The following is a 16,910-nucleotide window of genomic DNA, read 5'->3' on the forward strand; positions in this document are numbered from 1 at the left end:
GTGCTGTGTGCCGTGACCGGTGCCAGAGAGGGTGATTAATGGGGACGTCACAGCGGCAGGACTGAATGAGGCTACGCAGCACAGGCGGTCCGAGCAGCCAAAATCCGCACCCCCAACACATGCACAGACGCCCCTCATTACCAAACACTTATCATAGCTGCCGGAGAGAGAGAGATAGACACCCCCAACACCTGTCTTTCTCACTCTCACTGTCGTTCTCTTTACTCTGTCATTTTAGCCTTCTGTCTCCACCACTATTACACCTGTCTCACTCTCTCTCTCTCTCTCTCTCTCGCTTCTTTTCCTGTGCTTTATCTGTGATTTCCTGCCTCATCACTTACACTCTGCTCCCCCACCTTCTACCCCTCCCTCATTCACTCACTCATTCACTCACTCTCTCACTCTCTCACTCTTTTTCCCCTCTCACTCTGGCTCTCTATTTCTCTCTCTGAGTGCCTTTTCATTCTCTTATTCAGAATCAGATTACTGTAGTTAAGCCTGTCACGATAATTTCATTATTGTAGCTTGAAGTTCAGATTTTACATAATTATGTGTTTATGTCACATCTTAGTCTGTGAGTCTATTGGCTGGTTGCAAAACAAAGATCTGATTACATTCTGCTTCATGTAAACATGAGTTTTCTCTTTATCTAATTACCCAGGTACCCATGATCAGATTACTGACAAACTCTAATGTTCCACAGTAATTGGAGTTCATGTTTTTTTTTTTTTTTTTGCATTTTGTTTGTTCATTCGCTCACTCCTCTTTTGTCTTTACTCATTCATCTTGTTTGTTCTGTCTATTTTCTTCCATTTTTGTCTGATTTTTGGATTGGTCTCTCCTTCTTCACCTTTTCTCTCCCTTTTCCTTCCTTCTTTCTGTCCCTACTGCTAATTCTCTCTCTCTCTCTCTCTCTCTTCTGCTTTTTTCTCTATCTCTTTCTTTTTTCTTCTCTTTCTCTGTCTCATACTCACACTGTCTCTTCCTACTGCTGTCTTCACTCCCTCTCTCTCTTTCCTTTCCTCTAGCTTTTTATCTATTTACTCTTTCTATTGCTCTCTCTCTTTCTTTCCATTTCTTGCTTGCTCTGTCATTTATTTTTTTCTCTCTATCAATCTCTCCCTATTGCGCTCTCTCTCTCTCTCTCTCTCTCTCTCTCTCTCGCTCTCCTCGTATTTCTCACTCTCTCTTTTTTATTCTCTCCCACCCCCATCTTCTATCTTTTTATGTCTTTACTCTTCTCACTATCCCTCTCTCTCTCTCTCTCTCTCTCTCTCTCTCTCTTTCTCTCTCTCTCACCCCCCCCATCCTCCTTGCGTTCTTTCCAGATGTTGCGCCGTGGCCCCGTGAGGTTCCCAGCGATGGGAGATGTATTAATACATCCTATTGATTAGATCAGGACCCCTGACAGTCATTTGCCGCGATACCATCTGGCTGCTGTTCCGATGCCTTCACCCAAACAGGACGTGACACCTTATTAATCTCCACCGGCGCTCCAGACACACTTTGCATTTCTGCGCACAGAAGCCCGGCTCTGTCGGAGCGGCGGCGGAGAGGCAGGCGGACCTGAAGGGTGCAAGAAATTAAGGTTATTACACAAATTGAGCCATATGGTCCAAATATTTCAGAGCTGAAATTTACTAGGCAATAAAAATTGCTCCTGCCTTCCTAATGGTGTAAATTGCAGTTTAACCATGGCTCTAATGATGTCCTTCTGCTGCCTGTAACCACTCTAACATGAAGGACATTGTTTAAAAAATGCACGGGAAAAAAAAGGGGAAGAGGGGGGGGGTTGTTGAAACGGCAACAGCATGTTTACAATCTGTTAGTGTATCATTAAGAAGAGAGGGAAGAGTGTATAGACATGATGGGCAAGCACTGGACCATGTCTTTTTTTTTGTAGATGGCGAGACACTCGTATGAAGCGGCACGGGACGATCTGAGCGGAATTCTGAGCAGCTAGTTTCGGGGCTACATAAACAGCATGGCCGCTCATTAACTAAAAGGATGAATGCTGTTAGGGCCCCTGTTTGATTACACTTTGCTTTATGGGTTGTAGCGAGACTTACAGCTTCATCAAACAGAGGCGGAGGATGCTGCGTGCCAATCTGGGATCGTACGATGTACAAACTGACAACAGAGGCCTTTGTCTGCGATTGTGGCCTTTCTGTTTAAGCGTTAGTTGTTTTCTGTCTGCTTGGTGTTCTTTGCTGCCATATGGTGTGGAGGAATGCTGCTGTCTCTATAATGCTTTATATGAAATATGCTTCACGCTTTGGAACTATTTTCAGTCACCCTCATTTTTTGGTGAGGTGTGGCATCCCAAACCCGCTTCTTTCCAAACTCACTTCATAGACTTTTCACTTAACCATATTCATACCACACTGGTGACACACCTGTAGTTCATTGCTCTGGTCCCAAATGTTCCCCCTTCAGTTGGTTTTGTTTGGGTTAGATTTAATTTGAAATCACATAAGGAAAACCACAAGTGCCACAAAATGTGTCACAACAAACCCACTTAGTGGACAGAGTAAGTACATTTAGTAAATACAGAATGAAGGTTCTGTGTTCTGGACTAGCACATTTTTCAGTGTAGTTTAACATGGAGCAACAGTAGAGATGCATTAGTTAATATAAGAGATGCATTAGTTAATGTAATAATTATCTGGGTAATAAATCAGGTTCAACTGCACCTGAAAATCTGTAAGATCAAACACAACTGTATGAGCAAAAGTGTGAGCTGTCCCTCACCGCTTAATAACAATAATAATGAAATAATTTCTGAGTGTGGACTTATTTATTATTTATTTATTTATTATTTAAAATGGCTAATATTCAAAATCCCCCATTCAACTGATCAGGCTCTCCTGGAGGCATTGGTTAGTTTTTGGAGCTGAAGAATAAAAACAACACACTATCGATTGAAATGAATTGAAAAATCTTAAATAGATAGGATCGTTGATTATTATTATAGAATATAATACATTTAGTATTCGAAAAACTGCTTAGTTCAATCACCACCTTCAGATTGATGCATGATAATGCAGCAAAGCATTTTCCATCCTTTATATATATATATATGTGTGTGTGTGTGTGTGTGTGAATAAGCATCCATGTGTGGTGCTCTTCACCCGAGAGGCTAGTCTTCATCAGACGCTGGTCCAGTCTGAAGTAGTGGTCAGTGATTTGAGGGCTCTTTGGCTGATTGGAGCTTCTTTGAGACGTATTCGTCTATTCTGAACAGCAAATCACCCGTCCACCACCAGCATCTCAGAGCATAAAGCCCCTCTGCAGAAGTCTGCTGTTTCATTATTGCTCCTGCACAAGAGGCCACATGCTTTCCAGTGATGTTGAAAGGGGGTCCGCGGTGGTCCGTGGCATTCTCCCCTCACCGCTGGCTCTGAAGGTGCACTCAGGATTAAGAGGCTGGGCTCGCAGAGCAATGAGGGGTTCAGAAGTGGAGCTTTGGTTAATCAGGGGAGGTTTTAAAGTCTCGCAGGGTCTTTATGTAGCACTGATTTCTGCACTCTGTGAGAACAGTCTTATTAGAACGGAGGCGTAGAGAGAGTGTGTGTGTGCTTTAATAGTGGAGTTTTGGACAATATCAGATGTACAAAAACTTGTGGGAAACTTCTGTTGGTGTGAATGAGGATAATTAATTCATTTTATCAGCTTATCATAGAGTTTATCGTTTTAACTGACCTTCTTCGCCAGACCCAAAGCCCATTAATGTGAATGAGTTGTTATGTCTATTATGTCTATGTGTGTTGTTTGTAATCATTGTAAAATAATTCAAATAATTATAAACTGACACGATTTAAACAATACTGTATACAACAGAGACGTGCAGACATAGACATCAGATGCCCTTTATCAACCAAAGTGCCCTTTTTTTATTATTAAGATTTTACTTTATTAAGATTTTATCTTTTGAAAACTTGAGCGATTAAAAACGAGTGAAAACAGAATGCTCTAAAATCAGCTCGCACACACCCGACCTCATCAAAAAAAAACTGAAAAAAGTGCCCTTTTTCCCCCCTGAGCACTTGCCCCCAAAATGTCTGTGCACGCCACTGATATACAATACCAGTCAAACGTATAGACACAACTTCTCATTCAATGTTTTTATTTATTTATTCATTTTTTTCTACATTGTAAATTAATACTGAATACTGTCAGACTATTTAGGAACACATAAGGAATCATGTAGAAAACAAACCAAAATACTCTGTGAAGCATTTAGATGCTCTTATATGTGGAGCTGTTAACTTGCTGTTTCTAAAGCTTGTAACTTTGATGAACTTATCCTGACCAACAGAGGAGACTCTTGCTTTTCCTCTCCTGGGGAGATCCTGATGAGAGCCAGTTTCATCATAACATTTTAGATGGTCTTTGTTCTTAAAATGTTTCAGATTGACTGGCCTTCATTTCTTAGTAATTTTTTTCTTCAATTAGTTGGGTAGTTTTTCCTATAATACAGATTAAAGCATTACTCAAATAGAGCTCACTGTATATCAACTCTACATCTTCACTACTTTACAACAGATGTTCAGCACAGCTGTTAACTGTTAACAGCTCATAAAGCTGACTGAGAACATCCAACCAATCCACACTCTTGCAACTATCAAGAAATATTGTACCTTAGCAACAGAAGAAAATCTGACATAATATCGCAAAAACAATTACATACAATCTACATACAGTCTACATACAGTAGCAACTACATGTTATACCACAGCCACCACCCAGCAACACCTTGGCAGCACCAAAGCACCTGGGACACCTTAGCAACTTAACACTTAAAATATCATAACAACACCAAATGTTTTGTCATGTTGTGTCAGTTATTTTGTGGATTTATTGTGGATATTCTGTTCATGTATAATTGTATTTCTTTGGACTGCTGTAATCGCTCTGTGATTTTTAAATAAAATCACAAAAGGTAATCATCAGGCCCAAGCGCAGTATGTATTTACAGACTCAGTAGAGCACAAATAACGTGCTGTGTTTTAGACTGATATTATTTATAACAGATGTCTCTAAAGGAGATTTTTGGACACAACCTGAATTTGCATAGTTGTTGAAATCAGTGAAGTAGATAATTCTAAAAGATTAAGTATTTACAGTATACAGTATCCTGTATTTCTGTCTCAAAGTGCACCAGAACAGTCATGCTCAGATGTTCTCTGAGGAGATCTCATCTTTTCCACTGTTCATGAGTTATCATATGTGAGAGATGCTCATACAGACCCAGGGGGTCTCTTAAATCCATGATTTGTCCTTGGGCATATGCAGTACTGCTGTTAATTAATTCATTCATTTAATATCCTTCTGAACATTTAATATATAGAAAGCCATATAAAGTAAAATAAAAAAATAGATGTATATACTATACAAACTATATATATAAAACCTATCCGAAATTGAACATATCATCATTTCATATGCTAACACATATGCTTGTCCAATAGAGATATAATTGGTTATGAATGTGAAATACATTTATTGAAATATATGTCACATATATGTCTGTCCCATAAATATGATTATGTATATATAAACCATTTTTTTTACACCATTCAAGGTGATTTTATTGTCATTCGCAACACATGTGGTACATGAGGTGGAACGAAATTGTGATCTCATGACCCAGTTTACAGTTGTTAAAATAGATAAATATAGATTAAATAAAATAAAATAAAAATAAGAACACAATAAAATAGAATAGAACAAAATAGACATTAAGATAAAGACACAAAAAAATAAGGAGAGTAGGCAGGTTGCAGCAACATGCAGCATGATAATGTTAATTAAGATTAATTAAGTTTCTTAGTGCCGTTTAAAGTGACAGTGTTTGTAAACAGTAATTTGACATTGTGTGTCAGTGCAGTGTGTTGTTAAGTGGAGTTTAAGAGTCTTACAGCTTCTGGAATGAAGCTGTTTCTGAGTCTGGTCGTTTTGCACTTGATGCTCCGCAGCCTCCGGCCTGAGGGGAGCGGGACAAAAAGTGCGTGTGCTGGGTGGGTGGGATTCTGGAGGTGTAGATGTCCGTAGTGCTGGGGAGGCTGACTCCAACAATCCTCTGTGCAGCCTTCACCACCCTCTGCAGGGCTTTCCTGTCTGCAGCAGAGCAGCTTTCATGCCTCACATTGATGCTGGAGCACACAACGCTCTCCACCACACATCTGTAGAAGGAGGTGAGGACTGCGCTCCATGCATACCGTCCTCCAAATAACTTAATTTTAGCTTCATCAGTCCACAGCACCTGGCTTGTCCAAATGTGCTTTAGCATACCTTAAGTGACTCTGTTTGTGGCGTGTGTTCAGAAAAGGCTTCTTATGTATTACTCTCCCATACAGCCTCTAAATAACTTGCAATTGGCCACCTTAGCTTACCAAACACATTTTATGTTTCAGTAATTAGTGCTAAAAGTATTAAAATCCATAAGATAACAAGGGAGCCCGATTTTATGCACCTGCCTAATTTTGTTTAAGGAATTATTGCACACTTTCTGTGAATCCTATAAACTAATTTTACTTCTTCAGTGTTGCTGTGTTCATCTGCTATATAATATATTAAAATTAAATTGGTGATCCAAACAACCAAAGATTTATAAAGGAAAACATGAAATTATCAGTGGTGACCAAACTTTTTCATGATAGTACTCATTCTGTATGTTTATTATTACTGTGGGTTTACTTCTACTGTAATCTATATCAGTGGTACCCTGCTGCACCAGAAGTTCCAACACAAAGTAAACAAGCGTGACGGCCTCTGTTATGTTGTGCTAAATAAGATGAATAGGTAATGTATATGGAAACACTACTTTTGTTGAAGGAACTTGTAGTAAATGTCATAAACTGCATTTCCATGTGGGTACTTACTGTACATTCTAACAGTAACAGTAACGCTGTCACACTTTGTTCAGTAATTATTCTTAGGACGATTGAAGCGCAGGCGGAATAGTGAAAAGTCAGTGGACTGTTCCCTGAACAAAGGCTGCAGCTGATGCCTTTTGATGCGGCAGGTCTTCTTCCCACTGCTGCGCTGCTGTTGGCGGCGTGCTAATGAAAGCCGGGCCTGGCTGAAGTAAGCAGCAGCAGCAGGCAGGGACAGGCCTGTCTACTCGGCGCAGGCAGTCCCACACCTTTGAAGGGTCAGGAATCTCTGCTTTCGGCTAATTAGCATAATTGTTGTGACAAATACACATGGTTATTCTTAATTAAAATCATCCCTGGGCCCGCTCGACCCCCAGCGCTGTCACAGGAAATAACTCGCGCTCAAGCCGCCGACGGGACGGGAAACCTGCGTCGAGTTGAAAGGGAGGGGGATGAGAGTGCGGGGAGAGAAAAAGGAAAAAAAAGGTTGCAAAAGACTTTTTTCCTCTTAAAACAAACGACTGATTCCCTGAGCAGAGGCTAACTGTGGTCTCCACTTCCTCTAATGTATAAAATAGGGGTCTCGCTCTGATTCAATTACGCTGATTTCCCTTTGAAACCGTGCAAATGTGTATTGTGCTTTTACCACACAGAGATGAAAGTGGGCTAGTTCTGTTATATAGGGGTTAAAGCTGCCTTACAGGTTGCTGGGGATGTTAGTTAAATCTTAACATCTTTATACAGGAAGGAAGTAAAAATATGTCAGTTTCTTGTGAACTTTGAGCTGAAGCTTCAGCAGCTCTGCTCTTAACCTCAGCTAAAGTTCAGCTACTGAAGCTAGGTTTACACTACATGCCTGATCAGCTTGGTCAGATCTGATTGGCTGTAGTAGTCATCTAAAGGACCAGATATTGAACCTGCTAGATACCAGCTAAAAGCCTTGTCAGGCTTTTGAATCACATCGCTTGACAGAAATACATTACTGAGATACAAACAATCACGGCAACCACTTGGTTATACTCTAGTGTCTACTATATTCTAATAAACACCAAGAAATACATTATTCGCATGTAGGTGGGATACCTTAGAAACCACCTTAAATGACAAAGCAACCACATTAATTGCTATTGCAACCTCCAATAAATACCAATAAGCAGCAGTTGTGACACTGCCACATTTTGGGATCAGTGATTTCATAATGGTTATCAGGTGACACTAAGTATCATAATAAAACATGTGAAGTCCTAGGTCAGCCATGACTAATATAATTGGTCTAATATAAAGTATTTTTGATATTGATATATTCTTTAAATAATATTAACATTCATTTATCAAGTTTTTTTTGCTTTGCTTCCTATTTTCAACTAAAGACTTTTATTGTGAAACAAACTGCTTTTTCATGTGGACTGCTCTTGTTCATGTGGACTGCGCATGAAGCTGGGTGAGACCAATGCTTTTTGTATTTAACGGGGTTCTGAGTGTTTTTGTTGGAGATTTGTTGCTGAGGAACTGTCTTTTTTTATGTGTGATTTCAAGATTTTTTTTTAACTGACCTCATTTTTTATGAATCTTGGACTCTTGGGTTTCTGATTATTTTTTGATTAGTGTTTTTGGGAACTTGGACTCATGCTGTGTTTGGAGTATTTAAATGTATATAATGTAGCATTGTTCATTTGTATTCATATAAAAATTGAATTCACATCACCCGCACTCTTTTAAGTATTTTAAGTAACTGTGGAAATTTAATTCCTAATCGTTACACAGATACCTGTAACACCACAGCAACCACCTAGGACAGCTTGGCAGCCACTTGAAATACTTCAGCAAATTACTTAGCAACTACATGTCACACCATAACCACCACCTGGTTGTAAAGAATGGAGAGGAAAGTTAGTAGAGCTGCAACGATTAGTCGATAAAATCAACCATGTTGATTATTTAAATTTGTTGACTACAAATTTCATTGTCGACTAATCGTTAATTTGTAATAGTAGCGCATTTCTCTCAACTTAGTCTGTGCCTCCAAGAGTGCCCAAACACAACAGATTACATATTTATTCTCTAAATATCTACATTACTGTACTTTCCACATTAAAACAACATTTAACATTTAAATGCCTTTTAAATCTTGTGTTCAGCTGTTTCTGTCGTTTGTAGAGATGGATATAATAGTTGACTAATCGAAAAAATAATCGTCAGATTAATCGACTACCAAAATAATCATCAGTTGCAGGCCTAGAAATTCGCCATCTAAATTAAGAAGAAAATGGGATAAAATTAAAAATAAATTATTTTTAGTCTTAATTTTTTTAGTATAGCTTTTTTATTTTTTTCACCATGATATTAAATAAAATTAAAAAATAAAAAGACTAAATATTAAAAACCCCTTTTCTGGGTCTCAGAATAAAGGATATTGTGGAGATTCAGAGTTTAGTAGTATTTTGCCGGCTGCTAGCGGCAGCCTGAGCGATTTCCTTAATCAAAACTTAAACACTTCCCATTTTAGGGATCTGTGCCGTTAACATTTATTTGGAAATCTATAAGCAAAATCAATCCTCTTAGTCGCTGTTTAATGGCTGCCTTGAGTGTCTTGGTCCAGCAAGCGCAGGCTTGTTAATGCCTCGCTATCCGTGTTTGGAAAAGAGTTTGATAGCATTGCCATCTAGGGGCTGGATATAAGTCTCAGTGCTGAAATAAAGTGGAATTGAGCAGCTGTTGCTATTGACAGTGTGCATATGTTTGCCGGGTTTATAGTCCAAACGAGTTCCATATTTCACCGCATTAAAAAGGTAGCTTTTAAACGGCCCGCCGCCTCCCGGCATCGTAATGGATGCGGGTGTAAAACACTGTCACGGGGGTTGGGTGTGCTTCTGTGGAGGGGGTGGGGGTTTGTAATAGGGGGGTGCCAGACCTTATGCTGATGCCACGCTGGCACTGCTTTCATAAAATCCTGTTCTTTTTCCTGTTAGTTATGGGAGTTTGAGTTAATCCAGTTAGCTGCTAGATGCACGGTGGAAACTATTTACACAATCCGCATTGTATCAGTCACACGTTCTGCCAGTTCTCTTATCTGGGCTGTAGTTTCTCTGTTATGGTCATTTCTGCCCCATGTATGCCAGCTGTGCTGAGTCTGGATGATAAGAGCTTTGGAATCCTGGTCCAAACTGTATACTGGTGCTCAACATTCACATGTGTACAGTAGCTCTCATGAAGCATCTACAGAGAATGACTGTGCTGAGATCAGCCTGGAATTAAATGTGGCATGAATGCACAAAATGACACTAAAGCTTTATGCTAAACTGCTACAAGTAAATAGAGTAATATACTGTGTGTAATTGCCTGAAATGTTCTTTGCAGACTGCTTTGAAAATAAGCAGTGAATCTTAGTATTAATACAGAAATTTTGATAAATAAACAAAATGGATTAAAATATAGTGACTGTGCATACTGATATACAGCTAAAAAAAATAGGAGACAACTTCAGTTTCTGATTTTGCTATTTATAGGTATATGTTTGAGTAAAATTAGCATTTATTTGCAGAAAATGAGAAATGGCTGAAATAACACAAAAAATACAAAGCTTTTGGACCTCAAATTATGCAAAGAAAACAAGTTTATATTTATAGAGTTCAGAAATCCAGTATTAACCCTGTTTTTTTATCACAGTTTTCATGCATCTTGGCATGTTCTCTTCCACCAGTTTTACACACTGCTTTTGGATAACTTTATGCCTTTACTCCTGGTGCAAAAATTAATGCAGTTCAGCTTGGTTTGATGGCTTGTGATCATCAATATATAATAAAATATATATTACTTTATACAGCATTATCAACTGTAACTACATTTATTAAGTTTCTTTAAGTAGGATTATTGATCTGCACCCGCTTGGTAACACATTTGCACCCACCTGGGATACCACAGCAACCACCATACCATTTCAACTGCAAAAGCAACCACCTTGAGCACCTTAGCAACCTTTTGAACTACCATAGAAATACTTGCTTACTTACTTGACCTCACTATAACAATAACTGGTAATACCATTTCGGTAGCCACAGCAACCACGTACAACACATTAGCAGCACCATAGCATCCATACCTTGGCAACCATGTAAGACACCTTAGCAACTACCTTGAATTTCTAAAATGTGACAAATGGGAATCTATTACATTTTCAGGAAATAAATTCCCATTTGATATAGTTTCTAACTTTACTAGTAGTAAGGTGTTGCATTATTGATTACAAACAAATTGCATTTTAGTAATGATCATTTAATAATTAGGCATTGTTATGCATATTTTTATTACATAATTCTATTAAATTACTACAAAAATGTTAGAATATTAAGTGCTAAAGTGCAACATCAGCAAGTTTGAGAGATTTTAGTCTGGTTGATTGGAGAAATCCGCTATTTTTTTTTTTTTTGTAAACCCAAAATTTCCCCATTATCACATTAACTACACATGGAGCAAACTACTGTATAAATCCAATGTTTTTTTTTTTTTGACGTTTCATATTATTGAGTGTGTGTAAATGTTCCCACTCATAAAAAAATAAGCTAATATCTTTCTTTTTGTATGTTTATTCATCTTTTTCCAGGGTGATGTGTTTCAGGCCCATGTGTTTGGACTGGAACCATACTCCACCTACAGTGTGCGGGTGGAGGCAGTGAACGAAGCGGGTGCAGTATCCAGCCCCTGGGCCACAGTGCGCACTCTGCAGGCCTCACCCAGCGGCCTGGCCAACTTCAGCGTGGAGAAGAGGGAGAATGGACGAGCTCTGCTGCTACACTGGCCTGAACCAGCGGCACCTAATGGAGTCATCAAGGTACTTACAGATGAGTTATTGCTTTAAGTTAGGTGAATATTTGTGGGATTTTTTTATACATTCAAATGGGACTTTTGAGATGAATCAGCTGTCAGTATTTGTCATATAGCTAATATTAGTGCATTTATAAATAAAATTATATTTCAAAATCTTATGAATTATGGTTTAATCAACAATATTTTCTAAACATTATGTGTTCATGTGTTTCACATACATCTGCACTGCAATAAAACACTTATACAAATGTTATTTTTATGAATATTTTAAATCAGTTAAATCAGTTTTATAATTGTAAAAAGCAATTGATAAAACAAAACATTATTTAAATCAACTTGAAGTTTATTTTTAATAATTAAAAGTTTAATTAACTCAAATTTGCAATTAAGCAATAATACTTTTTAAACAAGTTAACTAGTTCCATTGTTGCTCTGTTTGTAGCTGCGCTGTTTGGCTTGTAAGCGCTGCATCGTTGCTAGGTTACCTGTATGTGGTGAAGTAATACACGGAGAGCTTTGGTTTCAGCATTACCAGCTGATAACGACACTCACTGTGCAGCCGGCTTGTTCAGTGCCATCAGCAACTCATCTGATGTACTTTTATTGAAGGACTCTTATTGGAGTAGCACAGCATTCAGTCATCCAGACCAGGAATTGAACCCTAGTCTCCCACATAATGTGGTAGCTCCCTGGGAGAGAGTGGTGTTATCCACTGCGCCACACCAACCACAGTGTATTGTCTATTTATTAGTTTTTAAATATGAAACAGCTGTTGGTGCTACACATTACAGTGACAATGAATTCTCCAGCATATAATACAAGTTATGGATGCTTAATTTATAGCTTGAAAGAAAACTGCCAGTTTATTTATCTCTGTTGCTTTATCTTTGTGTCACAGATGTACAACATTTTCAGTGATGATAATCTGGAGTTCAGTGGTCTGTCACGTCAGTTCCTGTTTCGACGTTTGGAGCCATACACCACGTACTCTCTGGTCCTGGAGGCTTGCACCGAGGCGGGCTGCACCAGGACCTCTCCCCAGCCTGTCACCACCGAGGAAGCACCCCCTTCCACCCAGCTGGCTCCTACAGTGCAGAACGTGGGTGCCCACAGTGTGGAGCTCCACTGGACTCCCCCTGGCCAGCCCAACGGCAGGATCCTGCAGTACCAGATCGTGGGTATGAATGTGGAGGAGAGCCGGATCAGGAGTGATGAGGACGAGACGGCGCGAGCTAAAGTCCTGTGTACGGAGAACGCCGTGGAGGCTAGTAGCTTCTCCTGCAACATCTCTGGTCTGCAGCCGTGGAACAGGTACAGATTCGGTGTGCGTGTTTCAAACGCTGCAGGTTCGACTGACAGCCCTTGGTTGACTGTTCATACCAAACAAGCTCCTCCCAGCGGACTGCTTCCTCCAGTCCCCAGTCATCTAGAGGGACGGCCTTACGAGCTGCTTGTGTCGTGGAGGCCTCCGCTGGAGCCCAATGGAGTTCTTGTGAGCTACAGGATTCAGCGGGACAATGTTCCCTTTCATTTCAGTTTTGACTCCAGTGTTTTAAACTACACTGATGAAGATTTGACTGCATACACCAACTACAGCTACGCAGTTATTGCGTGCACTATAGCTGGCTGCATCACCAGTCCGTCAACTACAGTAAGGACTTTAGAGGCAGCCCCTGCGACAGTAGAACCGCCTGTGGTGTCCATCATTACTGCTTATTCCCTCAGTGCAGCATGGACTGTACCATCTTCTCAGAATGGGGAAATTTTAGAATATACTCTTCAGGTCAACAAAAAAGAGGTTTACCGTGGGAAGAAGCTGAATGTGGAAGTGACGGATTTACAGCCACACACACTTTATCTCCTTATCTTAACTGCCTGCACCAGTGGAGGCTGTACTGCCAGTCCATCCACACCAGCTCAAACCAAAGAAGCGCCCCCTACTGGTATGTTAGCCCCAACCCTAAAAGTCACAGGCCCTGAGTCAGTGGAGGTCACGTGGAAAGAGCCTAATCACCCCAATGGCGTAATCATGGGCTACGAGCTCTGCAGGGATGGCCGTGTTATCTATGCTGGCACGGACACGCGCTACCACGACTTCACCCTGCTGCCCAGCGTCGAGTACAGCTACGTTGTCACGGCGAATAACAGCCAGGGCACGGCCACCAGTCCCCCGGCCGTGGCTCGAACGCAGCCCTCGGCTCCGTCAGGGGTGGCCCCTCCGCAACTGCAGGCCTTAGGGCCATTCAGTGTCATGGCACAGTGGGACCCCCCGGCACGAGCCAACGGAGTCATCATCAGCTACTCTCTGTACAAGCGGGACCCCGCCGAGCCCAACGTGAAGAGGTTGATCTTTGCACCGCATCACAGTGCCTTCCAGAGCCGCAGCTTCTCCCTCACCGCTCTGAAGCCGTACTACAGGTATCTGACTGCTACAGTATCTGTTATTACAGTAGCTGAATTTTTTACTAATGATTCAGATATTACAGTTTATTTGAGAGGTTATAGGAAGAGTTCACTAAGGAAAAATGTACACATGCATTTTCCTCTTACCTTGAATATAGCCAAGTTATTGTTGCTAAAATAAAAGAATACTGTATTTAGATTTCTGACAGTGAGCTAACATAAATTAACTGAATTTGTGAACTGAACAGCCTAAATTTGTCTTAAAGACAAATAGCTTAAAGACAAATTTAGCTAGAGGCGATGGTAATGGAGATATGGGAAAACTGTAGGTTTGTTTTTTGTTAATGTAATGTTTTATGTATTATATTGGTTAAAAATACATTAATCACAGGCTTATGGTGAAATCTGTATGCTTAATATTTTGTTATAATAATCAGAACTTTTTGAGTGATATTAGTATATATGTAAAAGTCTTTCACCATGTAAACACTATATAATACCATATAAATACTACTTGGAATTAGGGCTAGGAGGCTTAATCAACATCAACCAATGCCATAGATTAGAATGATATGCTGATTTGCATAACATGCACAAATGTTTTACAAAGGTGCCCCCACCCTGTGAAAACAGGGGCTGTGTCCCAAACCACTACCACACTAAATAGTGTATTTAAAATAGTGCTGTGGTTAAACAATAATCAAATAATACAAATTTATCAAAAATCTTTCCCCTTATCACTCCAAAGGGTGATGTCGATAAGCACAAGGCGTCTGTGAGCTGATGTATCAGAACCGAGGTGTGCGCTTTCCTCAAAATGCGCTGTGATGCTATTTGGCAGTGCTGCATCAGCAGCAGTTCGAAAAGAGGCGAAGTCTGACTTCTCATGTATCAGAGAAAGCATGTGCTAGCCTTCACTATCCTGGTGTTGGGTCATCACTAGCGATAGGGGGAGTCCTAAAAAGTGAGTTGGGTGATTGGCTGTGTGAAATTGTGGAGAAAATGCAAATGAATATTAGAAATAACAAAATAAAATCTGTGTATTCATTTATGCCAAAGTAAATACAGTTTTCAGTATAGGGCTTTTTTAACATACATATCATTAGTTGTTCATAATTATCATAATTCCTAAACCATTCACCACAGCATTGATCCTCTACTGTAGCTGCTGCTTTTTACCTGCCTAATGTAAACCCAGGGCTCTAGCTGATTGTACAGTGTAGTGCTCTCTAATAGTAGAGTCATTGAGATCTGATCTGCAGATTAAAAGAAGAATAAAACAAAAGGAAGGATAAAGAACACAAAGGACCCAACCTTCAGGTTTTTCCTGGTGTTCCCATCTCACCGGTTCAGTTAAAGTCAAAGGCAGAGAGGCAGTCGGATGAAGGGTGGTGGAAGGCCGTGTGTGTGCACGCATGTTGAAGTGAAATACAGATAAGCACGGACGGGGATAATAATAGCTCATCAGCATTATCATCTCACCATCGCCACCTCTGTCAGACGACCTTCGCTCCATTCTCCTCCTCTCCTTTCCTCCTTTCTCCTCTCCCCTTCAATCCTGCTGCCACTCAACCCGTCCCACAAAGACCGCGTTGAGTATTTCAATTCTGTTATATATTTAATTGTGAGAAACTTAACATTGCAGGTCTGGTTAGGTTGGGTTCACACTGCACAATTTTAGGCTTGAATTATCATTTGAAAACTAATTTTAGAAATTACTAGAGCCAGTGATAGAACAAGCACTATGGTCACAAGAAAGAGGAGGGTGGAATTAGACCTAGGTGTAGGCTACATGGTATAAATACTGCATGTTTTTGGACTCAATTTTAATATCTTAAAATTTTAATATTTAATAGCCTTTTTTTACGATTCATGATATTTATTGCCATATTTCGACACATAGAGAACTTGGTTTTAATTTAAAATTCACTTCATTTCATTACCTTAAACAGGACTAATTACACTTTTTGCAGTTTATTCAGTGTTTTTTTTTTTGTTTTTTTGTTTTTTTTTTAAAGATTGTTTTAAAAAGTAAAAAAGCCCTATTAGCCCTATGTTTAGCCCTATCTGGATGGGATTAGTTTCTTTGGGGATCCTGAGGTAATTTTCTCTTTTCGGGGGGGTTGGGGGGGGGTCCTCTGTGATTTTATTTCCCATCTGGAATGACCATGTACGTGTTTTTCTCAGATGTCCAGTAATTTTAGTCCCGTCTGGACACACATTTCTGAGTTTCGTCACCTCGCGTTTCATAAAATATCTTTTTTTTTTCCCCACTGCCATGCACCATAATTACACTTTGGGCGTGCGTTTCCACGGAGATCAATGTAAAAACACAATAGCGAGTGGAAATGGAGGAGCTACAGAACGTGATGTTGCGACTGAGAAAGCCTCAAAAAAACTCACTGCTCCTCCTGTTTTTATTCAATTGCAGTCCGGAAGCAAGAGTTTTAGCACTGAGTAGAAGTGGAAACTAATCCTGTCCATATAGAGCTTTTTTTCTAGTTGTTAAAAAGATATGGTTATATACATGTTTTTTATTAAGGTTAAATGTGATCCGAAACCAACATCCATCCTTGCCTAAATTGGGAATAAAACAAACAGACTAATCACAGCCCAATTTTCTAAGTTATATGCTCTCTAAATAAAAGTCATGACCGACCGACCAAATTTAGCCCAAATAAAAACGTCCAAATAACGTCCGGTGCTTCGTGGGCAGAAATCAGATTTTTCAGTGCATGTAAACTATTAACTATTAAGAGTATTCTGGGATGCATCGGTCTGTGCATGAATAAAAAAAACAGAGCA

At 39.8% G+C, this 16,910-nt stretch overlaps 1 protein-coding gene across 1 annotated transcript in view; it reads left to right on the top strand.

Moving 5' to 3' along the window:
- ush2a (Usher syndrome 2A (autosomal recessive, mild)) overlaps positions 1-16,910 on the top strand; it is a 440,168-nt gene that overhangs the window by 394,406 nt on the left and 28,852 nt on the right. Inside the window, exons 62-63 of the mRNA XM_049464244.1 lie at positions 11,479-11,706; positions 12,601-14,120. Of these exons, the coding sequence (XP_049320201.1) occupies positions 11,479-11,706; positions 12,601-14,120 (1,748 nt within the window). The remainder of the gene's footprint in view (positions 1-11,478; positions 11,707-12,600; positions 14,121-16,910) is intronic.

Source organism: Astyanax mexicanus, chromosome 14 (genome assembly GCF_023375975.1).
Source record: "Astyanax mexicanus isolate ESR-SI-001 chromosome 14, AstMex3_surface, whole genome shotgun sequence".
NCBI classification, from domain to species: Eukaryota; Metazoa; Chordata; class Actinopteri; order Characiformes; family Acestrorhamphidae; genus Astyanax; species Astyanax mexicanus.